Below are 26,670 nucleotides of genomic sequence, written 5' to 3' on the forward strand. Positions count from 1 at the left end.
ACCTGAGATAAAAAAAAAAACGTTAACTTTCTTGTAGCTAAAACAAAAAGTTGTTATAAAATTAGATATAAGAAAAACTCTCATCTTAATCATTAACACATATTAAACTTAAATTCATTTTGAAATGCACATTTTTCACAGTTGAAAGAAATTAATAGTTTTGGTTAAAAAATGAAAGTAAGCACGAAATGTCAACACTTAAAATTGCAATTAAAAAATCTATTCACTTTTTAATGAAAAGTGATTTTATCCTGGACGGGAAAAGAAAGAAAAAGCACGTCTTAGAGTTTTTATACAAATTGTAAGCACAGTAACAATGCGTTTAGATTGCGGGATATAAGAATCGCCATAGCGACGGAAAACAAAACATTTTGCATTATTGAAAAGCAGGCTGCTACCTTAAAAAAGTTTCAGTTTTTATTAGCTTCAAGAAAGCTAGAACGCTATTTTTTTGCCTGCTTTGATTAACGATTTTTGATCAAGATTTTTGCGAAGTTGGACGTTTTGCTACAAATGAGCAGCTAAAATCCATCTACAAGGAAATCAACAGTCGAGGTAAAGTATTTTACAATCCGTTACTTTTTTTGAGAATATATGATTTTCATTTGACTACCTTTACAGAGCTCACTGGCCCGGCAAAATCATTAGGGCGACTTCTTATTTTACGTATTTCGCGAAACATTTTAGATCTACACTTGATTGGCCGAAAAGTGACGAAACCAAACCCGATTAGCAAGTGAAACTTAGGTGTAACATAAAAACACAATTAATTAACTTGTTGTGCAACACCTGATAACGTTTTTTCGCTGGAGTGGTTTGTAGGGTTAAGCCAACTTTTGGTAGTTTTAATGCTGATGTAATCTTATAAGTGAGGGGAAAAATTGCTTCAGGCTGAGTCCTTTATCATTGATATTTCGTCTTAATGCCTTTAACTTGCGAGCACATGATATTTTTCGATAGCTACAACTACAGGCTAATATATGAATATTTTTCTTAACAAGAAATTATGAAGATTTTGTCCATGTGTATTCTGAAGCGTCGAGGCAATACGTTCGTTCACTTATATTCGAGGGATAGAGTTTTCTTGTATAAAAGAAGAAAATCCACAAGATGAAAAAGCCAAAAGCTCAAAGCGAGTTGTTAGCCAAGTTTCAAATGCATACCGAAGTGGCATATTGATAGAGCAAACTTTTTTCTGTTTTCTAAATATTACTTTAAAGCTTCGTACTTTCGTTGCGAATTTTGCACACCTTTTTTCACTTTCGTAAGTAAAGCAACTTTAAAGCCTTTTAAGGTTGGGTATTTTTCAGTTAACGAAATTTTTAATCTTTTATTTATTAGAAATCCTTTTCGTGGACATTTGTTTCAAGGGAGAGTCACAAATTAATAACTTCTTCCTTGCTGGAGGTCTCAAAGAAAAGTTTCTTTTTCGGCATACTGTTCTTATTAATTTTAGGTTCCCATTTGATAAAATTTAACAAAGACGAAAAAAAAAAAGACAGAGTCAACAGGCTCCTCAGGGAAAACTGCATTCGAGCTAGCTTTGATTAGATTTTGGAACCCATGGATTGCACAAAGGACTTCGCGGCTTCTTAAACCAACTGTCTTATTGGCAACATGAAACGATTTTAATTAAAAGTGATCGAACGTGGTAATAACTTAGCTTGGGGTTTGTCTTGTTTGCTGATAAGACAAATAACATGCAATGAGATCCCTTTCTGAAGCACTTGAAGTTATTACTGCAGTCGGAGGACGTAGCTTTGATGCTAAAATTGCAGGCCGTAATAGCACAAACAACACCACGTTTAGCTTGGGCGAAAATAATTTTCTTCATGTAATTTATAGCTTAAGTTACTACAGTCAAACTTTTATTTGTACTAATTAATTGCGATTACTTTCTTGGCGCAGTTTCCAAGACCTTGAAATCGAACCGTTAAAGGAGCTACGTCACGGTAAATGCAACTTGAAAAAATTGGCAAAGTTTTTCAAGTTTGTCTTTCGTGATCTGTCTTTAATCGTCGCCAGTTGATACCATCCTTGTTTATTTTCGTTTTTTTCTTTACTTCTTTTTTGTTTTTCCATGTTAGAAAAGTGTTGTTTTGAGGTTTCCTTCAATTTATAACCAATCAAAAAATGACCGTTGAAATACCATGACATTGCCCCTTTAAATAGAGTCAATTTAACGGTCCGCTGCTAAATTCATCCACTCAAATACTTTACTACTTTAATCTTTTCCAAAGCACCGCCTAGCGTTTAAGACCTGTATATTTAACGCCAGTTTAAATGATAACGTGTTGGAGAAAATCGAAGACATTAAGCAAACTGACTGCATATTGATTTAACTAAAAATCTATATAGAAAAGTCGAGAATTGATCCACGTTGAAGTCCTATTGAATGAAGTTTTCTGTGCACTAACATACTCGGCTATTTGTGGTAAAACCTACGTTAATCGATCAGCAGCTACCCATTCTCTAATAGTGACCGTTTGGTTGTAGCCTTTTATCAGAAATAAAAGTACCTTATTCTTACGTATTTTCGTGAAAACTCGGGAGCCGAATTTAAATTTAAATTTAAATTTTAATTTAAATGTGTTAAATTTCGCGATTTAATCAGTGTTTTCTGGATCAGTCGTCAATGACTAAGAAACTACTACAAATATATATACAAAGGTCTGGTTCAATGTAATTACAAGGAGCCTGCAAACGGAAACTTTGGTGACTGTACTAAAGAGGTTTTGGCCAATGTACAAGCTGAAGAAAACGGTAATCAGAGGATGGGTGCTAGTCGAAAACAAGCTAAGGCGGAGGGATAGTTGCAGTTCCAAACATTTAAAATTTTAAAATTTTTATTGTTTTGATGCAAAATATGGTATTAATTTTCGCGTGTTTAAATTTCGTGCAATGTTTTTTTTCGCGCGTATTAAATTTCGCGATTATTTTGAAATCGCGAAAATCGCGAAAATTAGTACTTAATCGAAAAAATTAGTAAGAATAAGGTAAAAAGTAAATTCTGTATACGAGCCTAGTGGCCCATCATCAGATCAAGACGGGGCGTATCGGGTTTCCGAGGCATGACGCGACAAGGAGTATTTCTACTCCCCCCTGGATGGGACGCTAGTCCATCGCAGGGTTACCCCCCAGCAGTAAATTCGCCGGTACCAATTTATACACCTGGGTGGAGAGAGGCACTATGATAGTAAAGTGTCTTGCCCAACAACAAGACAATTGTGTTGTCTTACACAACACAATGACCCCGGCCAGGGCTCGAACCCGGACCACTCGATCCATAGTTCAGCGCCGTAACCATTTTATTAGTAGTGCTGATATTAATTGAACCGTAAATCCGCCGTTTTCCGTATGTATAGCTTTTTCTGGCAACCTAAGTAGCGCGAAATTTTTATATATTGCCAAAATATGCCTGGTATACTTCAGCAAACTCTATGATAAAAGGCGCTTTGTTACGGATTTTAACAAATAATTGATTTAAACAGCCAAAATTTGTATTTGTGTCGTAGGAAACCTTGATACGCAACTTAACCCATGAAAAACATCTTTGAACATATAAAGGAAGGAATAACCTTAATTTGCGGAGAGAAATCAAACTTCGGCTATAAATATCGATACAACTTAAAACGTTTAGCCTCAATTTTTCAATTCCATCCTAGTCATCCGCAGCCAAAGACGTTTGTTGTAAGTTTCAGTGCTCTAATATAACAAACGTTAATAACAATGGACCATTAGTTTAAAGTTTCAGAACAGTTAAGACCAAAAATCTGCGAAATCCCCGTGACGTAGCTCCTTTAGGTTGTGGAAGAGGTCATGCAGAGAAAATCTGGGCTTTTGATCATATGTATTAAATCTTTCTATTTTTTCAATTGCAGTTTCTAAACTAAGTGACAGCCATGGGAAACAACATACAGGTCAATTCAACTTTCACCGCCAGAAATTACTCCAACACGACAAACGGCACCTATGGGTACAAACCAACGGAACCTGTTCCGCCCTTCAGATCCCCCCAAGATTTAGAAGACGTGTGGGATCAGTTAAAAGCCTTGGCTTGTGTCAGTACACTGACGTTTGCGATCAATCTTTCCATGGTGATATTCACTTCTTACAGACTCAGAGCTGTACCGTACATGTTTATCCAGAATTTTATGGTCATCGACATCGTAAACGCCCTAGTTACAGCTGGTCCTTGGGCAACGGGTGTCTGGCTGGATTTTTTTGGGCTGCAGGTGGTATCATTCCTATGCCGCATTCAAGGATTCTTTCACAACACCCTGGCTACTGTGTTCTTGGGAACCGTCACTGCCATTGCAGCCAGCCGCTACCTGTACGTGGTGTCGCCACACGCCTATGCTATGTTCTTCGTGAACAAGCCCGTTGTCCGCTTGTTGCTGTTCACCATCTGGTTCGGTGCAGGCTTCTTGGCCGCTCCACCATTAAACCCAGACACCTGGGGAGCCTATGGGAAGTTTGAAGGCACCTGTTGGGTCTCCTGGGAGAAGGGGAACGTTGCCGCTGTGACTTACTCAGCGTTCCACACCGTCATCACCCTTGGCCCCGCTGTCATCTTCACCGTGTTGGCAATCGTCTTCATTGTGCTGAAGAAGAAGAACTCCATCCACCCCGCACCGGCCGCGCCCTCCATGCAGCTGAACAACAACCAGCCAGGACTGCCGCCTCCGACACCAACCATGATGGGGTCAACCCGAGGAGGAACGCACTTCTTGAACCTGGAGGTGCTGTACATCTCGTGCGCCTTGTTCCTGCTGTATCTGATACTGTGGACCGCGATGACTGTGGTGGAATCCCTCATCATTGTCGACTGGCGTACCGTGGACTACAAAGTGGTGATTGTGCTTACATTCCTGTACCAGTCACGTGGTCTGATGCACCCTTTCCTATATCTCCTTCTCAGCGCCGAGATGAGGCATGCCTTTGTGAAGTGCACAGGTAAAGGGCAGGCTGGGATAACGCTGTCCGCTGATAGAGGCGCTCTGTCTCAGTCCATCGCTGACATGCAAGCCCCCAGGCACTGATTCCAACTTTACAAGAACAACCTAATGAGAAACTATTTATAGGAATAGGATTTACTTGCTAAGTTAAGACTGATAAACGATTTTACTGATAGGTTAGTTACCTGATGTGGCAATTCCACACTAAATTAAATGTGGAATTGACAAGAGAGGCGATAAGTCCCTGACACATATTACAAGGGCTATATATGTCGGAATTATCATAACCCGGTTTGAGATTACAGTGGAACCTCGATTTAACGAATCTCTATATAGCGAAGTCCTCGATATAACGAACGATATTCTTCGCCCCAGCAATAATACAATATATGGAAAAGAACCTTGATATAACGAAACCTCGTTATAGCGAACACATTTTGTCAGTCCCTTGGGCCCTCGTTATATCGAGGTTCCACTGTAGTAGGTCCTTTTAGGGGAGATATAAAGTAGATCCATATCGGAAACTAGAAGGTCCCCGTTTGCTACTAGCAGCATTTCTCACAAATTTCCTTTAGCTGGTCGAAGATTAGTAAGCTCCTTACGGAGACTAGAAGGCGCTCTTCACCGAAATGAGCAGGTCTTTGTAGAAAAAAGGTAGCCATTTCTCGGATTTTGTTAGCACCTTTTCTGTTTATTGTTGGATTTTATGCTGTCAGGGGCATAACATTCGAAATTCAATGAAAGCACGTTTTTTATGAGAGATGTCTTATCAAGTTACACCAATCCCATTAATTTTTGTGTAACACACATTGTAACCCTTCAATGCCACCACAAACGCGAAGGGTGTTTGCAATAAGATGACCTGTCAGGCTCTCGACTTTCATTCACTTACATAGGGCTGCACATGAATGCATTGTACAGTTCCAAATTTATAATTATCAATATAATGTAAATCTGTAATATACGATATGACAGTGTTTAGCAGTGTATTTCATGTATTTCATTTGACGAGAATTCGTCAAAGTTTTTAAAAGCTTTAAGAGAAATAGGTTAAAACCTAAAAAGAAAACTTAAAAGTTTCTCGTATAAATTACTTATATACTAGGTCTACCACAAGAGTAGCTCCTAATGAATATGTAAATAGTTATTAGATGTATAAGACTAATGTATTTAGTTTAGGGGTGGTCAGTAAATATACATATGGGAGTGTGGTCCTTAGTAGAGCTTTTATAGCAGTCTAAACAGTGTCTAAAATATAGCATTTTACCTAAAGCTTAAATTTGACTTAATGATTCCAGAATGTTAGTTTAGGCTTACTTCGTACTTTGTACTTCAGTCGTAGATCGCCATCCCTGGCTTTAATATTTAGAATAAGCCACAAATACTGATATTGAAAAAATGTTTCGTACACAAAAAGGATTTGAGATACAGTAACCGTATTGAATATTTCACGTTTAAGTAGAGATACCGTAATGCACCTCTGCACTAAATTCATTTCAATGATGATACATAGTGCAGTGATCAAATTGTTTCATTAGAGCAGTTTTCAGACAATCCAGCTCAGTGAACCAATCAAAACTCGAAGCAAGGACCCATAAAGCCGGCAGGAAAGGCGGGAAAACGTTCGCGATCGAGACACGATTGGTTTTGGTTTTAGTTCTGATTGGCTGAGAATGTGACGCGATATTTTTAAACCAATCTCTAAGCGTAGTAATGCAATACCAAAGCAAACGCACATACTTTCGACACTCGAGTGAAAACCGTTCTATTACCTTACCAAGTGATGCTATTTTGTTTAGATCGGAAAAAAGCACTGGCCCAAACTGAATGGCCAATCAGAACTCGAAACGAAACGTGACCTGCGTAAGCGCGGGAAAACGCGCGCGTCACTGCGGTTGGTTTGCTCCGATTAATGTGAGCAAGTTTCATGACTTTTTCCCGCAAAAACAAACAGTTTTCGACAGCCAGTCGCAGCCAGTGCTGTTATATTTTGCAGATCAATTTTTCAGTTGTATAAAACTGCTGATTCTAATCATGATATCAATTTTAGTCCATACTTTTGTCAGTAGTCACTCGAGGGATGTTAATGTGATTATTTAATAATTAATAGGTTTTAATGTATGACTTGACTGAAAAATAAACAAGTGCTAGCGTCAATGGCCGTCTCTTTGATTTACTTAATTATTGCCACTACATTTCTACGGTTGCAACAACGTCGTTCCCAGGCCTTTTCCCTCGTTAATTTGGAAGGGAAAAGTAACAAGGGATAAGCCCTGGGAACGAGTTGCAACAAAATAGAAATATAACTTGACGTTAAATCTTCTTAACTGAAATTTCCCCTGACCTGATACACAGTTATAAAAAAGAAATTCATTAAGCTAAACTTTCAATTTGAAAACAGAAGACCGCAAATAAACCCAACAATATTCGTGCTTGATACCCAATCTCGAGCCCAGAGTGACCCCCGGCTCCGCGATCCGTCAGCGGTTGGTCAGCGGTAGGGTCGCCGGGACTCACTCTGGGAAACTGAATTTTAATTCAGTTGCCTACTGGTCCTCACAGAACAATGGAAATCAACACGGAAGTCTGAAAATCTTCCCCGGAAGTAAACCAAACCGGAAACCCTGGAAAAACATTTTTTGTTTTCAATGGTCAAATGTTCAGATGTATCACCTTAATTTTGTAAAACATCTAAGAACTCGTGATATGGCGCTACATAAATGTATTATTTTCTAATTCTACCATTTTTGAACTCAAAAGATACCATGAATAAAAAAGGACTTCCTTTAAACGTCAATTCTGAACGGAGTTTTAAAACAACAACGACGGCGTCACCAAGGACAAGGTCGATTGAAAACTCAATTTATACTTGACTTACAAATCTTGCTAGAACTACTGTTTTCATTCAAATCTCCGTTACGGTTGAAAAACTGAATATCGCACTAACTAATAACGCAGAATTTGAACATTACGCGTTGTTGTTTTGCTGAAAAAAAGGAATTGTACAATTGTGTGCACGTGAATTGCAATTAGCATTTTGGCGACTCAACTCGTGCACGAGTTGAGTCGCCAAAATGCTAATGACACCTTTTGAATAGCGTTGACCGGTGTGTTGACCGCCATTCGACGAGGAAAAAATTATTTGCTCGAAAACATGCAATCTATCATGAAAAGATGCGCTGTCAGCGAGAAGCCTCTGAAATATACGAAAGTCGCCAAACAAAATTTTTTATCAACAGAACAATAGCTTGTCCGTGCGTTGTGCATTATGTAAATTTTTTTCGCCGTCGTCTGACACACGCACGAAGGCAAACAAGATCTTTGATTTAAAACCAATATAGCAGTATGCTCAAGAAAGAGACTAACGGAAATCAAAACACCAGACGCTCTTTTGTTAACTCTCTCTTTTGTTAACTGCAGAACGTTTTTGTTACGTTTGTTTCTTCGATAAACACCAGTTCTGTCGATACTGTGTTCAGTGTGTTTTAGAAATAGTTCAACTTTCTCGATTTACTTCCGTTCTGGTAAATTTACTTCCGTTTAGACCTGAGAGCATGCGCAATAAAAACCGGAAGACCAAGGTTCTACCAGAAATCGACCTGAAATTGATCTGATCGATTCCAGTTTCCAAGAGTCCGTCCCGTTCCGCTGACCGACTAGACGGACTCTGGGCTCGAGATTGGCTTGATACCCTGAACTTTTTTGGGCTATGAGCGCCAATTTTTTTGAATGGCAGATCGAAGACCAGTTGAAATAAATCAATTAGTTAATAAATTATTTAATGTGTTTACAAAATTTAAATACATACAAGAGTTAATTAAACAAATGATAAAAGAACTCTCACAGCATCAATAATGTTTAGTATATTTTATTTCATACTACCTAATATCAGATTAATCTACTTTTTAAACCTTTTTACAGATATCTACAAAATCCGTCCTTTGAAACTTTACAAAATTAGTGTATTCACAATTCATTCACCCTGCAAACTCGAAATCTGCAATAAAATATTAATTAACATTACACATCGGCACTCATAATTCACATGACGCGAGTGTTAAATAGTTCTTAAACTTACAAACTTTACGTTAAATTTTGGTTCAGGAAGTTTTGAATTTATTTAATTCTGCCTCACTTAAACTTCAGTCTGTCATTCAGTTTGAAAACGAAAAACGTTTGAGATGTCAATTAACGGATATTTTGCGCAATGCTAAAATGATGCTAAGTTAACTTACAAATTAACAGTTACGAAAAAGTGTTTTTTTTTTACTTCTAAAAATTCATGCCAATTAACCTGGCATCATTAGCGACCTTTAAAGTTAAGTTTGGGCAACGAGTGAATACAATTTAGATTCGCTTGTTTTAACATTTATAAATCTTTGGCGGAGAAAAATACATTTTAAGATTAAATAACAGTAGCTTTGGAAAATTTCGCTAGGTGTCTAAATTTTGCAAATTTCGACGTATAAAAATAAAGCAACTAGAATTACAAATCGCTGGTTTTTTATACGACTGGCTAAATGACGCTAGCCAAAAGATTAGAAAAAACATGCATTTTGTCTATACTTTAGAACGCTTCGGGTACCTCCCAAAGGCGGATACCAATCCTAACTGGACACACAGTCGTGGTCCCAGTGACACAAACAAACACTGCAATTTCAACCTCCCATAACCGTGCGCCTCTACTAAGTGGACACTTAAGAGGCCGTCTTTCTGAAAAACACCCAGTCAAATTCGCGTCAAACAATAATTTGCCTGAAACTCTGGCAACTGAAAAAATTTACCGAGGCTAGAACTAAAGCAGATTTGGTTTGATTCAAAATGATTTTTTGGCCGCACTTCGGGCCCGCTGTAACGTCTGCAAAATTAGAAAAATAGGCATTTTTCGAGCCGCTGTCAAATATTCCATTCGCATCGAACACCAACAGTATTTGTATCAGTTTGTTCATAAACATTTCTAGTTTTCTAAGAAAGTAGCAACTTTGTGGGTGTTTTTCAGAAAGACGGCCTCTTAATCTGGTATCAAGAGAGGTTCGATTACGGGAAATTACACTGCACACCAAAATGACAGTGGGACACATTGTGCATTGTTGACATCCTCATAACGAATCCCATGAATGGCTTCATCTTTTTCGCTAGACTGACGTATTTCCGGTCACGTGCAGTGTTCTTACGCCGGAAGTAAAGTTGTCCAAAGGTGGAAGCACACGGCGTTAATGACACTGTACACGTGACTTCTAGTCTTCTTGTTGAGTAAAGACCCGTTGTCATCTGTTAGATCCTCACGGAAAACAACTGAAATGTCCTGCAACAAACATAAGCAAAAAATACGTGGACAAAAGTTCCATTCGTTCAGTAAAAAAAAGTAAATATAATGGTTTGCCAGTTTACAACAGTAAAGACTTTGAGCTGGAAACATGATCAAAATTTCATCAGCTGATGGGAAGCAACGCGATGGATGGCAAAACTTGAAAAAAGACCCTAACTTTTAAATATTCTCTAAGTAGTTGACCGGGAAACGTTTCTACGGCTCTTTTTCAATTATAAAGTTGTGTAATAAATCACCACTTTATAATAATACTCGGCTAATACTTATTAGCCAAGCTTCGTTGTTGTTGAACATTGGCATCGGTCTTTTCTGTACGGACCTCGCTGCGCTTTATCTCAACTGTCAAGACCAAAGGCCAATATTGTCTCAGTACGGCCCTCGCGATTGGCAAACTACTTACTTAATACAATACTTACTGCACTATCGTTGTTTTCGTCCACATAAAGCAGAACAAACATCTCTGGACTTTCAGGGTTCAGGATTGCCAAGTAATGAACTGCACTGTCTTCGCTAGTGAATAATCGATGAGAGTCCGGGAACTTGGCGGTTATGACTCTGTAGAATAACGCAAATGTAAAATCTAAGTGGCTTATCAAGCTACGGGTAAATCCGTTTTCCGTAGGATTTAGCGACTAGGGGTACCGTAAAATGCCGGTTATAAGTCCCCCTCCCCTCATCCCACATGGTGAGGTGGCGCCCTATCGTCTGCAAACGAAAAAATATTCCGGTAATAAGCCCCTCAACCCCCACCCCACATGGTTGGGGAGAGGGGGGGGAGGGGGGCATCTGTTGCTAACTTAAAAATATGCCGGTGATAAGACCCCCCCCCCCGGCCCTCGAAAAAAGCAATTTCCCAAGAAATCCATGTGTATAGTGGAATAGGTCCCTTACGTGAGATGCAAAAAAAAACAAAAAGACTCACCGAAAAAGATTTAGATACCATGAAGCTCTCATCGACAGAAGAGGAATCAACTGCGGATCTTTATTCTTTAAAGATTTGCTTCCAACAATTGATAACAACTGTTTGAACTCTTCATAGTTCAGGCGAGGTGCCGACGCCTGGAAGGTAAAAATGGTAAGTCAGAAGCTGAGGCAGAGAGCATGTTCTTAGAAGAGTCGTTATATGTTTTTTTTTTTACGTAGTTTAAAACCAACTTCGCGGGATGTTGCAATTATTAACAAAACGATCAAACTTAAAAGGCAAGATGATTTCGCTATTTCAAAAAAGTTTCATCTATGAGTAAAGGAACAATCGGTAGTTCGTTTTGAATTAAATTTAAGTTGACACGACAAATGAGCAGCACTATTGTGCTACTTATTCTTTATTGAACATCTTTAGCTACAGCTGTAATACTAAATGCATACAAGCTGATCCGTTATTTCTGCCGAGTCTTGGCTCCTCTATTAAGCCCCTCTTGACCTGCAAATAAAATTCCTAAGCTCTCACCAGAGCTCACAGTAACGAAGTCAAGATGAGCAATATGGCGTTGTGTAAAAGGAACTGTGTCACGGATTTTAGCTAAATTTAGGCATGAGAAATGACCATCAAATTCGTTGAAATAACCTCTTAAAAAAGTGAAGGAACATTGCAATAACACACCAAATACAAAAGAAGGTACGGATGGCCAAAAGCAACAAAGATTGAAACGGTTTGCGATATGGGTTTTTGAAATATTGTTGGGCTGAACAGTTTTCAAGGTTAATCTTAATTGCTTGTAATTTAAATTATAACGCCCGGGAGACACATTTGGTTGCAAGGAAGCTATCGTTTTGTCATTAAGACCCACAGAAGGTATTTCTTTGCATACATTACGTTTCAAAGCGAATATTTGGCAAAAATTAATAAAACAAACTTAACCCAGCCATGACACAGCCCCTTTAAAGAGTAACAGAATCACTAAGACGCTACCTGCTCATCCCCTGGAGTTCAGTGGATCCAAACTCTTCATCCAGCTTTGTTTCAGACTCACTTCTGAGTTGGATTTTCGCATCACGCTCTTTCGCCTCATCCTCTTTGCTCGATCTTTCTCCTCTTCCTCAGTCTCCCCAACAAGCAAACGATGCCACAGCAAGTCTCGGTTGCAGTGGGTCTGGGCCCGACAGGCTATATGCACGAGGTGATCACGTGCACGATTGAAAGCTTCCGTGAGGAGCCTGGATTCTCGTTGGGAGGCGTTGTCAGGCGAAGATTCTTCATAATTCGCCGGAAGTGGTAGTAACGTTGGTAGCGAGTCCCTGCGTTGTTCTGCGATGTTCTCGTCGGAGCGTGACGCATGGAAGTTGAAGACCTGGGAACCATTATCGTTGCCCAATGTGAACAGGGAGTGGGGTGAGGAGGCTGACCTGTGAAACTCACCAGGGGAGGGAGGGTTGAGTACTCCCAGGGAACCGCTAGAGCTGCTGCTTGGTAGAGTGAATCGGACACGTGATCCTAAAAGTGGAAACGGAAGCGAGGCTTCAAAACAAACTGTCGGTTGTTTTTACAGTCAACTCTCTCTAAGACGGACACCTTCGGGACCGGCCGCAGCTGTCCGTCTTAGAGAGGTGTCCGTCTTGTAGAGAGTCGAGGAAACATGACACCAGTAATTTTGAGATAATGAAGCTAAACCTATGCACAATAAATACTCGTCTGTTTTGAGTGTGTTGAAAGTCGCTTTCTTTAACAAAACCTACAAACAGGGACAACAATAATTTCAGAAAATTGTATCGTTTGTTCATTAAAATCGATAATTCACTGCTTCACGTAAGCAGAGAAGCTTCATTGTTTTGGTTAGTAAGCTTGGTATGCGCGTATCCTTAGGGCGCTGACAAACTTTGCTTTATCGATATGAAGATTGGAAGTAATTTCACGAATAAAACATGATAAAAAACACTTCTTAAGTGTCCGTTGATGATTTCAAAGTGTCCGTTGTCCGTCTTAGAGAGGTGTCCGTCTTATAGGGAGTTTAGTTACAGTAAAATGACTGAAAAACGGCAGGGACCATCCCCAGGTGTCCGTCTTATGGAGGTGTCCTCTTATAAAGGTGTCCGTTAGAGAGAGTTGACTGTATTTAGCAAGTTTTCGGCAATCAACAGTCATCAAGATCATAGTAAATTATAACCATTTATAATGGTTTGATTTTGCGGAACAGTACTCGATACATGACAGCACACAAAGAAGTAAGAATAATTAGCGATGGTGAGACAATTTATTGGACAAAACAGCTCGAAACATGCTGTGACGTTGAATTTTTCTCCTCTTAGAGATCGACAAAAGGTGGATTAACCGTATTTACTCGATTAAACGCCGAGGTGTTTATTTATTTTTTTGCGTTTCCAGTGCGGCGTTTATTCAAGGGCGGCGTTTATTCGAGGCCGGCGTTTAATTCAAAATCATATTTCTTAAATCACCGACAACAATTAAGGCAAATCATTTGTAAAAATTATGTAAAACAGAAACAGACTTTGTTTAAAGTTCCATTGTCTCACTTTTTTGCTGAGATTGTGCAAGGATGGTGTAGATTACCGAGTTGTACCGTACTTGGTTTTATTTGATATTGCTTTTTCTTATAATCCTCGAATAAACGCCGCATTCTTCTGATTGGGTGCGGCGTTTATTCGAGGGCGGCGTTTATTGGTAATTTTTCTTCAATCTGCGGCGTTTAATCGAGTAAATACGGTAACTCTACATCCATGGATGAAACCCTTGAGTATGGCCATTCAAATGAAAGCTGTTGAGCGGTACTATCATGTACTAGGGTCTAACTTTTACGCCAGGGAATGGTACCCTTGTGCATGGCCATTCAAATGAATGCTGTTGAGCAGTACATTAAATTAATTTCAGTTTTATTTGGCGTTCTTGGGTGTAAAAGTAATAACAACACAAACCTTTTCCCTGCTCTATTTCCCCTGCTTCAGGGAAAGACCCCTTTCTAGCCCCGCCCATAGTCGACAGCGAGCTTGACGAAGGCGACTTCTTTCTCAGTCTTAAATCTAACGTCAATTTTGGAAACAACTCTCTCCGACTGGTCATCAGCACAACATACTCCATGGTGACCACACCCTCTTCCATCGAATCCTTGAGCGACACGACGAAACTGATGTCATATTCGTTGTTGTCTCGGAGGATGTCGTAAGCCTTCGTGTCCGAGTTTTGCTCTTGTGTAAGGACCTTGTCTGTGCCTAGCAACACGTGACTGGATTTTCCGGTATATTCCTGTTTTCAAAGGGAGCGTGTTGAAGTCGTACTTGGAAGCGTTTTTCACCAGGTAGTTGAACACTGCTTGGGGTGAAATGCCTGGATGACATGGTACTGAAATTTCCCCTGAAAAGAATTTTCAGCACAACATTACAGCAAGGCGCCCAAAAGTGGACCACTTATATTCACATTCTCTGCAGAAATCCAATCAAAAGCCGTGGATAGCTTGCAGTTGACTTCTGATTGGAAAATCTGCACGAAAGAATGTGAATAAATTAAAAGTGGTCACACTTTTGGGCGCCTTGCTGTAATACATCGTTTGATTTATTACTGTTTACGTCACACTCAAGCAAAATGGACGCTTTTGATTGGTTTGCAGTGAGATGATATTTAACTAAGACCTCAATAGTATTGCAACTCATCGCTTATGAAAGGGCAACAAAACGAGAAAGTAGTATATTAATGATACTTAACATTATTCATTTCTCTCTCTACACCTATACGCTATTTGTCAGAATTGTGCATCTTATCAAAGTAGAAATAAAGATACAACGTGCGGACAGAACAGACCATATTAAGTTTGCTATCGAGTGCAAGCTCGCGGCTTTATGTCGTTGTTGGCAGCTCATGATAGAAGAAAACCATATTAATATTTAGAGCTACTAAAACCTTACTGTCCATGGGCATACCGTAAAATGCCGGTTTTAAGCCCTGGGCTTATACAACTTTGTTGGGGTGCGCTTATAACTTGTGGAGCTTATATTTGATCTCACCCTGCTTGCGAACGTATTCAATTACTGCTTTCACGTGAAATACGATGTTCTGGAAGTGAGAGAAAATTTTAATTTTGAGCAGACGGACGAGGCAATAATCTAGGAGGGAGAGGAGGGCTTACCACCAGCGTTTTACCATATTTTAGTTGAAAAGCAGCTCGTTGGTGGGGAATTTTTTTGCCTAAGAGCTTATTTGAGGAAGCGTACTGTAAGCTGTACAACAGGAGTTCTATTGATTACCATTGCAAAGGCGGTTCCTTGCAAACAACGGACACTTGGCGTACTCCAGTAACAATCCCTTGAGCATGTGTGTGACACCGTAACCCTTGTTGAAGATTCGCTGGCTTCCATTCAAATACAGCTGAACTTTACACAAATGAAAGTCATAGTTGAACGAGAGCAGATGAATGTACTCCCTGTAGCGATTGCAGTCTTCAACAAACACTCGGCACAACTGTGAAATAAGAAGAAGCAGTTTATAAGGCTAAATTCTCCTTACATTATCAGTACATTGTCAAGCAGACAGCTAATGAGAACAAAGAAAATCATCAACAAGAAAAAATTGTGTAATAAAGAGCGATTTTCGATTGAGTATCGTAAAACTAAAACAAGAGTAATCACTCTGGCCAATCACAAAGGATACACACAATACAGTAAACCAATCAAAACTCGAAGCAAATACATGTACCCGGCACGAAGCGCGGGAAAACGCGTGCGAACAAGTCATGATTGGTTCTGGTTTTATTTTCTGATTGGTCCAGAAAGTGGCGCAAGGTTTTTTTAAGCCAAAGCAAACGCAAATTTCTTTCGACCCTCAAGTGAAAAACACTCTTTTTATAGTGGATTACGATTAATACTATGTTTTTTTTTTCATTTTATAACAATTCTCTTATTCTCATAGATGATTTAGAAGACGTTTTTGAAGGAGGAGAAACAGGGGATAATAATAGGGGGAAATGAGGATCTAAGGACAATTTAAATTAAGAGTTTTATTTCGAGTTGCAAATTATTAGACTGACACCAAACTACATGTAGGCTACCTCCAAATAGACTGTTTGGTCCGAAATAATACTGATTTTTTTCCTTCGCTTAACTAAAAAAAAATTCCCCTCTACTCTCTAATTGACAAAAATCGCGGAAATCGGTAAAAAGGAAAAAATTAATCTCTGTCTTTAATAGGCGCTTTGCACGATTGGGTCATCTGGTACAAAATCAGCCATACAGGACCACAAACCACGCAAGGGGGCATAAAGAATAAAGCGACTTGCACCAGTCAAGCTTCATGTTCCTTTGTTTTAGATGTCTCACTGCGGCGTAGCATGGCTGATTTTGTACCATGTGACCGGACCATATGTACCATGTGACCGGACCATATGTACCATGTGACCGGACCATATGTACCATGTGACCGGACCATATGTACCATGTGTGCAATGGACTATTTCTACTCGTACTGGAAAGGCAACTAAGGTCTCATTAATGTCATCTAGCAATCACATGACCTTCTAACATCTTTTTATTGATCTCTTGCCTCAGACCGCTGCATAGGTAAAATTTCGCAGAAATTGCTTACATAGAACTGGTTTGACGGTGTCAAGCTCGTTCAGACAACCATGGTCACAAGTATTGGAAAATAATCATTCACACACATTTTGCCCCTCCCCACCCCTATGCAATGTTGTTAAAAAACATTCATCTGACAGATGAAAGCGTCTTACCACTTGCCAACATTGAAAGGGGGAACGGGGGTACTGACACGTATTTAACAGTTACTATGGTGATGAATTCATGTTTTTAAGAGCGTTTCAACCAAAAATGTCCATGGTTGTAGAAAGGCAATCTGAAACCTCATTTCTGTATTAGTGCACTCACCTGCATACCAACTGTTTTGCCAGAAGGAATCTGTGAACATGCTAGAGAATACAATCGCACGATGAAGAAGCATCCCTGAACAACAAAAATAAATTCAATCAGTTAGACTTCCCATAAACGGTTTAATAAAATCAGGGACTTCAAAATAATAACTGCATGTAATAACTGATGAATTGTGCTCTAGTTAGTTATTCTTTCTGTCAAAGTAGCGTTCAAAATTTTCTTGTCATTCATCACATAGCATTACAGCAAAACAGCACGATCAAACACGGCCAAACCCGACCGATGGCCGAACACGGCCGAAAATTACCAAGCAGAACGAAACTTGACCGACGGCCGAGCACGACCAAGCACGACCAAATTTATACGACAGTCGCCGGCAGTTGGAGAAACGAGTAAGTTTCGATCTTATAATTTGCTAGGTTGTACTGACCTGAAACACTAACTCCATCAGCATAATTCCACCGGCCGAGGTCCTCTGTAGGTAACACTGCAAGGTTTTTGGCGGACTGCCCTTTTTTTCTTTTGATGAGGATTGTTTTTTTGTGTCAACTGGGCTGGATTCTCTCTTTGGCTTGGCGCTAGCAGCTGAACGGCCAAGATGTCTGAATAATAAACAGTAATGTGTTTATGCTATGATAGGTATTTCAACCTTTTAAGACTGTGTACAAAACCCCAGTGTGTGACCATTCAAATGAAAGCTATTGAGCAGTACTTTCATGTGGAACTGTTTATTATGTTGTACAAGGTGGTTCTAACTTTCAAGTCTGTGAATGTAACCCTAGTGTGTGATCATTCCAATGAGCTACTGCGCAGTACGTTTATGTGGTACTGTTAATTATACTATACAAGGTGGTTGTAACTTTAACGTCTGTGGATAAAACCCTAGTGTGTGGCCATTCAAACCAAAGCCATTGAGCACTACTTTTCTTGTGGTGCTGAAATAATTCCATATGGTACTATTTAATAAGCTGCGAAAGGTTGATCTAACATTAAGTCTGTGAATAAATCCTAGCATGTGACCATTCAAATGAAAGCTGTTAAGAAGCACTTTCATGTAGTACTGTTTGTTATGCTGCACAAGGTGGTTCTAACTTTTTAAGTCTTTGAATGTAACCCTAGTGTGTGACTATTCAAATGAAAGCGATCGAACAGTACTTTCATGTGGGACTGTTTGTTTAACGGTTTAAACATACCTTCTGGTTTGCTTTGGTGATTGTGGTCGGGTCTGTACCACAATGAACCGCAGTGACTGCATGTACTGTACATACTGCTGCATATACGCAGATTGAAGCTCCTGATGCCAAGCTTCTTCACAAGATGGCGTCTTCCCTGCTGGATCAACTGATTTTTCTTTCTTTGTGGACTCACCAACAGTTTGTTTTTGCCCTTTACTGATCTTTCTTTCTTTAGTTTCTGCTTTTTTCTCTTCTGTTAGTAGCTCGTCTGGAATACCCGTGGAATTCTCTAGTCCTGAAGAGGAACGCAACTTTCTCCACTCAGGGTGGAACAGAAGCGGGGCTGCACAGTAGTGGATTAACCTGGAGGAACGCTTGAGTGTTTCGATTTTGTCCTCCTGTGAAACAACAACAGAACATGGTTCTAACTTCTAGTGTGTGACCATTCAAATGCAAGCTATTGAGCAGTACTTTTATGTGGTAATGTTTATTATGCTGTACAAGGTGGTTCTAACTTCTAAGTCTGTGGATGAATCCCTAGTGTGTGACCATTCAAATGAAAGCTATTGAGCAGTACTTTCATGTGGTACTGTTTATTGTGCTGTACATGGTGGTTCTAACTTCGAAGTCTGTGGATAAAACCCCAGTGTGTGACCATTCAAATGCAAGCTATTGAGCAGTACTTTCATGAGGTACTATTTATTTTGCTGCACAAGGTGGTTCTAACTCCCAAGTCTGTGGATGAAACCGTTGTGTGTGACCATTCAAATGAAAGCTACTGAGCAGTACGTTTATGTGGTAATGTTTATTATCCTGCACAAAGTGGTTCTAACTTCTTAGTCTGTGGATAAAACCCTGGTGAGTGACCATTCAAATGAAAGCCATTGAGCAGTACTTTTATGAGGTATTGTTCGTTCTCCAATGTTTTGCAAAACAAAAGTTGGGATTCTTCAACCTTTTCTTTGGCAGCCTTTGAGTTAAGGATTTAAGAGGAAATCCGCCAGGACTTCGAGTAGTTATTGGACAAAATTATGTACCAAAACTATTTACACCTGATTGCAAGCTTTTGTGTTACTGCTTCAAATATCTTATCGAAAGAAATCTTTTCTAACAACACCACACATCGAAAACACATTTTGAAGTTCCGCTGAATTCCACTGAATCGCTTAAAAGATGTAAGCTTTTGCCCATAGCTTGTGAACTTTAAATATCATTTTCTCAGACTCTGATAAGAAATTGTTGTACCAGAATAATTTCCACCTTATTGCAAACTTTTTTGTTACTGCTTCAAATATCTTATTAAAAGAAATCTTTTCTAACTACACCACACATCGAAAACACATTTTGAAGTTCCGCTGAATTCCACTGAATCGCTTAAGACGAATTTACAAAATGGCTACACGTGAGATTTTGCCCATACCTTGTAAACTTTGAAATTCATTTTCTCAGACTCTGATAAGAAATTGTTGTTGGTGTTATCACGGATAATAACTTACATCTTTACCTTTTATTAAGGGTAGGAAATAACGCAATAGGATTTAAATTATTCTGGAAATTGATTTTTGTCCAACTTTAATAAATATTACTCGACTTCCTAGTGGATTCCGTCTTAATGTGTTGAGCATTAAAAGGGATCAGTCACTGAACTTACACTTATCTGTACATGAGGAGGCCTTCGTTGCCACATGACGTAAAGCTCGTCCAAGTTCTGCGCCAAAATCGCTTCTAAAAAAAAGAAAAGTTATAGTAATGGTGACAAACTCAAAACAATTACAATGTTACTATGCAGTCACAACAATACAAGTGGCTTGAATGAAGGGGAATATAACTTAAGGTTTTCTAAGAGATGATCATTGACTGAAGCACTCCGGCAAAATTTATAGTAATCTAAACAATTGAAAGAAATGATTACAGAAATGAAGAGAATATAAGATTTATGTATAATGTCCCATTTGTGTGCTTACATTCTTACATTAAATATTAGAATGCAAGCAAACAGTCACAATAATACAGTGAGTCCTGGGCGAACATTACCATATAAAATAACGTTAAGTAAATGAGCCCTTACTTTTTATCTGGACCGAACGAATCTCCTGGAAAATAAGGAAAGCGAAAGAACTGGTGAGAATTCATTTTATTTTTTGTTAATAATAATTGACAACTTACTGGCAAGAACGACAAAAAATAACCAATCATAAAACGAGAAACAAAGCAAAAAAATTGCTTTTAGAAAGCGTAAATAGCAAATTACCTGAAACTGGTACCCATGCCTCTTAACGGGATCACGGTTGTGAAAATAAGGAGTGCGGTAAAGAGGCTTGGGAGGTGTGACGTCACGGAGCACTTCATCAAATACCAGGATGTTCGGAGAGGGTGGCATTTGTCTCGGCATGACACGTTCACGCTACAGAAAAAAATTCAACAATCACATATTTTTTTATTTTATTTTTGTCTTGCCGTTAAATCAAACTTGGCTATGATCACATAGAATAAAGGCTGAAAAAAGGGAATGACGATCATCTGTTTTAACGAAGTTACGTATCCCTATAGCTTCTTGTTAACCGAGTTTGACCGAAGAAACCACTTGTAACGTCGTACACACATTAGTTTAAGGAATGTGTCAACCAAAGCCAAAGCCAGGCCAAGTCATGAGATATTTTACGGTATACCAGAGTTATCTACTTACGTCCGGTGGAGGCGGTCCAGGATGGCTTATTAACAGCACCATGTCCTTATCATTGGCAGACAAACAGAAAGGATTCATTTCCTGCAAAACAACGGGCTACAATGCTAAAGAGTTCATAAAAAAAAAACAAACATAAAAACACATACATAGTTAGAGCCATAAAAAGTAATTGCTAAAAAAGATAAAGTCACAGCCGGACCGAACTGGTTCACACATGTTACAAATTGAAAATGCAGAGGACCATTCGACGCTTTGATAAGTTTCGTGGTAACTTTCTTTCCGGATCTTCCGAAGGGATGCGTGTACTAGACGTCACTCAAAGTGAAGAACAAACAACTTAAATTTCAAGGCTAGTACGACGGGAAAAAAGCCTGCCTATCTTCATTTCCGTCCTACTAGCCTTGCAATTTAAATTGTTGTTTCACACAGCCGGAGCTTATATCGAGTTTCCGTATCATGAAGCATCTAGTAGTACTGCTCTTCCCCGAATGGGATCCAAGCTTAACGCCAGTTACCCATGCCCCACCGCCTCTCCCCGGCCCAAGCATTCATTTTGTCGGGTTTCTCTAACAGTTCTTCGGTACCCTTTTGTTCTGCGTTCGAGCCAAGTGGACCATCAGGCCGGAGCACATCCCGCATTAAGTGACAAGGAGTATTTCTACTCCCCCTGGATGGGATGCTAGTCCATCGCAGGGTTACCACAAGCATAAAATAAACTGGTATCCATTTATACAACTGGGTGGGGAGAGGTTATATGAGAGTGAAGTGTCTTCCCCAAGAACGACCTGGACCGCTCGATTCGGAGTCCAACGCGCTGATCACATAAAAGAACAATTACTTTAAAATAATTTTCTACCTTTCCTTCTTTTCCTTTGTTAATGTCTGCAAACAGAGTGTGATGGAAGAGACCCATTTTCTGGCTCAGAAGACACGAGGTAAGATGGCACCGTGCATTACTCCAGTTTAACAAACGGTGCAGTTGTTTGTCAAAGATGAGATTTAAATCTGCAGCCAAGTTGTATGTGAATGCTATCACCTAGCAAGAAGACACACAAACGGAAATAAGAAATAATAGTAACACAATTGCAAACTGCGAGCAGTCTCCTACTTTCCCTCATAGATCGCCGAGCGTGAATGGGTAAAAACAAAAAGCAGGCGGGAAATATGGGACTTCTTGTAGTATGAAATTCAAGCACGCTTCGTTTTCACCGTGCGAAGGAAGGCGTTTGTGGAAGCCAATTATGCTTAACATTTTATATTTTCATTTGCAAGTTATAAATACATATATGATATATGTTATTTGCCGGCCGGGAGGTCCGTATTGGGAAAAACTGTACCTGAGGTCTTGAGTACGGCCCGAGGCCGCAGGCCGAGGGCCGTGCTCAAGACCGAGGGTACAGTTTTTCCCAATACGGACCGACCTAGGCCGGCAAACAACGTTTTTATTTTTTTTTACTTTAATTTGTTTGGAAAAGAAACCAAGGAAAAATGTGTCGCAAAATCTTTGTTTGTGTACGCGCGAATTTGATTTGAGTTGAGTCCGACTTGATCGACGAGCAAGAATGAAGAATGCTGTTTGCTATTTAATTCCGAATGAAATAGCTTCACTTAAAATGAACCGTACTCAAAAAAGTTTCAGCATATTTAATTTACACTGCAGAGAATCAAGAAAAGCAAATGAAGTCATAAATAAAGCACAAATATGCCGCAAAACGTAACACATTTAAATCGAATTCAGTCGGCTTCCCAAACAATTCTCGATAAATTCTCTTGAAAGAATTTTTGCTCACAAGGTGTTAAGGTTATTTCTTTGACTCAAAAATACTCTTTGACTGGAAAGCTGTATTTTAAGCTAATCACACTTGTATTTAACAAATTAATAATTTCTGTACTTTTCCCAGCAGAATTTTATTCTGATAAACAGTGTCATACTGAATAAAATGCGTAGTGTCTACGTACGGCACAATATTGTGATAATTAATTTGTCCGTTTTTAATCAAAGAATCTCATTTCCTTGAATGATGGCAAATAGTGTTCAGCTTTAGCAAAACTTGACAGATAAACAAGGCAGTTTAACTCATAGATAGAGCCTAAAAACCGCGGTGAAGGTTACCGCAATGGCGTGAAAATCATTGCAAAATGCACAAACAACGCGACGGCAAACTACGAACGGTAAACTACAACTCGATTTTGTTGAGAAAGAAATAAATACTCGCCTTTTGAAGAACTTCGAGGCCTTTAATTCCACTGCTTTTTAGTCCTTTCAAATTTACAACGGTTGGTAAACTCGAGTAAACAGCTATTTCGATTTTGGAGAGCAAAACTTTCATGTGTTCGCACACTGATTTCGCGCGGAACTGAATCCCGTTCCGTTGACCGCGGTCAAGATCGGAAAATTCCGCCCGCTCCCGGAACCAATCAGATTGCAGGATTCGGTTCATCTTGCCCGCTCGCGCGCTGAGAAAAAAATAATTTGGGATATTCTGTTCGCCAAAGCCAAGAAACGGCGTTACTGAACATCATACTGATATGGAAAAACCTCATTTGCATTGACTCTCAATTCACATACCCGACTACAAAAACTAGTTTCGTCAAAAAGACCTCGTCAGTTGGCAGCCATATACTGTCAAACTAGTTTTGTAGTCGCGTATGTGAATGTGTGTTAAATGGAAATGGTTTTTTTGCCATATCAGTATGATCTTATAAATACTATCTAATCTCTCTTGTTTTGTAGGCCTAACCTGTAGGTCAGTAGTATTGTTGTAAGAGCCAACTAGACAATTCAAATGCGAGACCAACATAACTCCCCTTCATCATTAGAAGATAATTAATTGTTGCCTTGGTTCAATTTTTATCGGAACTTACATCTTTATCCATTATGGTCACCAGGAGGAATTTCTGTCTGGGGACCCCACCTACTGACAGGCTGGAAAGAGATACATTATCAGGCGGCATTCGTCCTGGGACTGGTGCATTCGGGTCCAGTGGCTTAAAACGCTGAAGACCTGTACGAACTACAATGAAGAAAACAACAGCAGCATCAAGGATCAAGAGAAACACAGACAGACAAACGGACACACCGACAGGCAGCTAGACAGACTGACTGACAGACAGACAGACAGACAGACAGGTAGGCAGGCAGAGAGGCAGACGGACAGACAGACAGATAGACTGACTGACAGACAGACAGACTGACTGACAGACAGACAGACAGACAGGTAGGCAGGCAGATAGGCAGACAGACAAACAGAAAGACAGGGAGGCCGATAGGCATACAGACAGACAGGCTTACAGACAGACAAGCAGGCAGGCAGACGGAGGAACGGAGGGAAGGATGGACGGATGGACAGAAAGACAGGTAGGGAGGTAGAAAGGCAAGCAGAAAGGCAGGGAGAAAGATAGACGGACGGGCAGACGGACAAACGGATAGACAGAAAGACAAATAGATGGGGAGGGGGGCATTTTTATACACCTTTAAACCAATATCTACTTCTGAAGTGGTCACAACAAGCGTGTTCAAAGGCTACAGATAAGAGACTTACTTCTAGGACGGCCCAATGCATCTTCATGGGACAAATCTGCAAACAAAAGCAGTCCAAACATGAGATAAATACGTTAGGTTACGCCAGGTCGTGTCACGCTTGTTTTGCCTCGCATGTTGTGTGACAAATGAAGTAACGGATGCGAAAGGTATAAAAAAAAATTGTTATCATTTTGTCAAGTTCGTACCTTCTTCCATCCCCAGGCTCGCTCGCCATTGGTCCACATTTCGACCGACCACAACAAAGAAGTGTGACGAGTTTGGGAGGGCTGTGAACGACTTGCCAGATTTGTCTGCAGACGATTCATCCGTGTCTTGTACCTGACAGGAAAAAACACCAGAGTAGAAAAATATAAACTTTAATGAATGAACTCAACTTTAACAGTTTATCAGTTCAATCAGTTCCAAAAAATATGTATGATTTTAAATTCTAAATATTGATTAAATTATTTATATAACCGCTTATTTTAATTTATATCGCAATCTCGTTGTTTAGATAGTGAGTTATATTGTAACTTAGTTACCTTGTATTTCTATTATTCCATTCTATGAAACCCTTACTAGCGTACAAGCATGTTAGATTTCATGTTGCTGACTGGCTGACTGGCTGACTGACTGACTGACTGACTGACTGACTGACTGGCTGACTGACTGACTGACTGACTGGCTGACTGGCTGGCTGACTGACTGACTGACTGACTGACTGACTGACTGACTGACTGACTGACTGGCTGACTGACTGGCTGACTGGCTGACTGACTGACTGACTGACTGACTGGCTGACTGGCTGACTGACTGACTGACTGACTGACTGACTGACTGACTGACTGGCTGACTGACTGACCGGCTGTCTGACTGACTGACTGACTGACTGACTGACTGACTGACTGACTGACTGACTGACTGACTGACTGACTGACTGACTGATTGACTGACTGATTGACTGACCTTCAATGGTTGTCGAGCTGGATAATAATGCAGACAATGTGTTTCTTGTTGATCAGCACTTTCCTCCCCATTAGTGGAATCTCTGTTGGTAGAAAACAAGAATAAAATTCAATCCAGGCATAGATTTCCTCTCTTTATTTATTAGGCTCCACAAGTTTATTTACACTTCAGTAATTTATCAAGGATAAAGTTACTTTAATTTCAAGGGTCCTTGCAGTAACTAAGTGTGCTACGTTTGCACACAAGAAAAATACTTGCTTCATTATTATACGTTAAATCAGCCACCGTGTTAGACTACAACTGACGTTCAGTGGAAACAACCACAGAATTCTGATAACAAACGGCAACGCACGTAGACGCAAGTTGAAAACTTGCGTCCACTTGCGTCTCCGTTTGGCCAGGACTTGCGTGCACTTGCGTTGACTTGTGTTCACTTTGCTTGAGATCAAATTTAGCACTGTTTGGCAACACATCGAAAGGCAACGTATTTTTTGCAGTTTACTTCAAATACTGAGATGCACCTCGTAGCATTTTAAATGACTGTTTGCAAACATGATTGCACTTGCAACTAAACTTGCGTGTCCGTTTGGCCAGCCAACGCAAGTCTGTACGCAAGTTGAACTTGCGACTACTTGCGTCCACTTGCATTACCGTTTGGCCAACGCTTTACTTAGCTTTTTCTCAGCCTTCCCCACTTGAGAAACGTTCAAGATTTCACCCCAAAATCTCCCTACTGATGACGCAACTGTACAGAGATCCGTGTAGCCTCTCTGATTGGCTGTTACTTTCGTGCGAAAAATTCAAAACCAAGCAACAACCAATCACAGACGATGCATGATCTCTGTTTATCTACGTCATCAGCACGGAATTTCTCAAGTGTTGATGTCTTTTCCACAGAGATAGAATTGTCTGTTTAACTTGATATACTTACAAAGGGGCTTCGCGGTAAATTTTCGGTTTCATGTCAGGACACAGGGATGAGATGAGATTTGATAGCTCAGCCAAGAACGCGTCTGACGCAAAGTTGTTGATTAGCTTTCCCTCCATGCAGTACACTGATGGAACTCTGAGATCGCAGAAGTAGGAAAACATGTCTTGACCTAAACCTTGAAGACTAAAATGAAGAAGATATGAAAAATTAGATGTCAAGCTTCGATATCAAATGTAAAATAAAAATGTAAAATATGTACAATGTAAATGTAAAATAA

At 39.7% G+C, this 26,670-nt stretch overlaps 2 protein-coding genes across 2 annotated transcripts in view; one reads left to right on the top strand and one right to left on the bottom strand.

Moving 5' to 3' along the window:
* The first annotated feature begins 435 nt into the window (after nucleotides 1-435).
* On the top strand, nucleotides 436-5,073 carry LOC144638218 (uncharacterized). The gene is made up of 2 exons (XM_078497422.1): nucleotides 436-555; nucleotides 3,882-5,073. The coding sequence occupies exon 2, from the start codon at nucleotides 3,903-3,905 to the stop codon at nucleotides 5,040-5,042; it is 1,140 nt and encodes a 379-aa protein (XP_078353548.1). The 5' UTR covers nucleotides 436-555; nucleotides 3,882-3,902; the 3' UTR covers nucleotides 5,043-5,073.
* A 3,717-nt stretch (nucleotides 5,074-8,790) lies between these two features.
* LOC144638386 (KICSTOR complex protein SZT2-like) overlaps nucleotides 8,791-26,670 on the bottom strand; it is a 58,776-nt gene continuing 40,896 nt past the window's right edge. The window contains 20 exon segments of the mRNA XM_078497601.1: nucleotides 8,791-10,263; nucleotides 10,704-10,842; nucleotides 11,210-11,362; nucleotides 12,214-12,718; nucleotides 14,155-14,468; nucleotides 14,470-14,590; nucleotides 15,478-15,691; nucleotides 17,110-17,184; nucleotides 17,543-17,714; nucleotides 18,306-18,685; nucleotides 19,939-20,012; nucleotides 20,356-20,380; nucleotides 20,539-20,691; nucleotides 20,974-21,054; nucleotides 21,830-22,009; nucleotides 23,839-23,987; nucleotides 24,516-24,551; nucleotides 24,703-24,835; nucleotides 25,463-25,544; nucleotides 26,394-26,576. Of these exon segments, the coding sequence (XP_078353727.1) occupies nucleotides 10,129-10,263; nucleotides 10,704-10,842; nucleotides 11,210-11,362; nucleotides 12,214-12,718; nucleotides 14,155-14,468; nucleotides 14,470-14,590; nucleotides 15,478-15,691; nucleotides 17,110-17,184; nucleotides 17,543-17,714; nucleotides 18,306-18,685; nucleotides 19,939-20,012; nucleotides 20,356-20,380; nucleotides 20,539-20,691; nucleotides 20,974-21,054; nucleotides 21,830-22,009; nucleotides 23,839-23,987; nucleotides 24,516-24,551; nucleotides 24,703-24,835; nucleotides 25,463-25,544; nucleotides 26,394-26,576 (3,304 nt within the window). The 3' untranslated portion in view covers nucleotides 8,791-10,128.

Source organism: Oculina patagonica, chromosome 14 (genome assembly GCF_052425735.1).
Source record: "Oculina patagonica isolate OP01 chromosome 14, crgOcupat, whole genome shotgun sequence".
NCBI lineage: Eukaryota > Metazoa > Cnidaria > Anthozoa > Scleractinia > Oculinidae > Oculina > Oculina patagonica.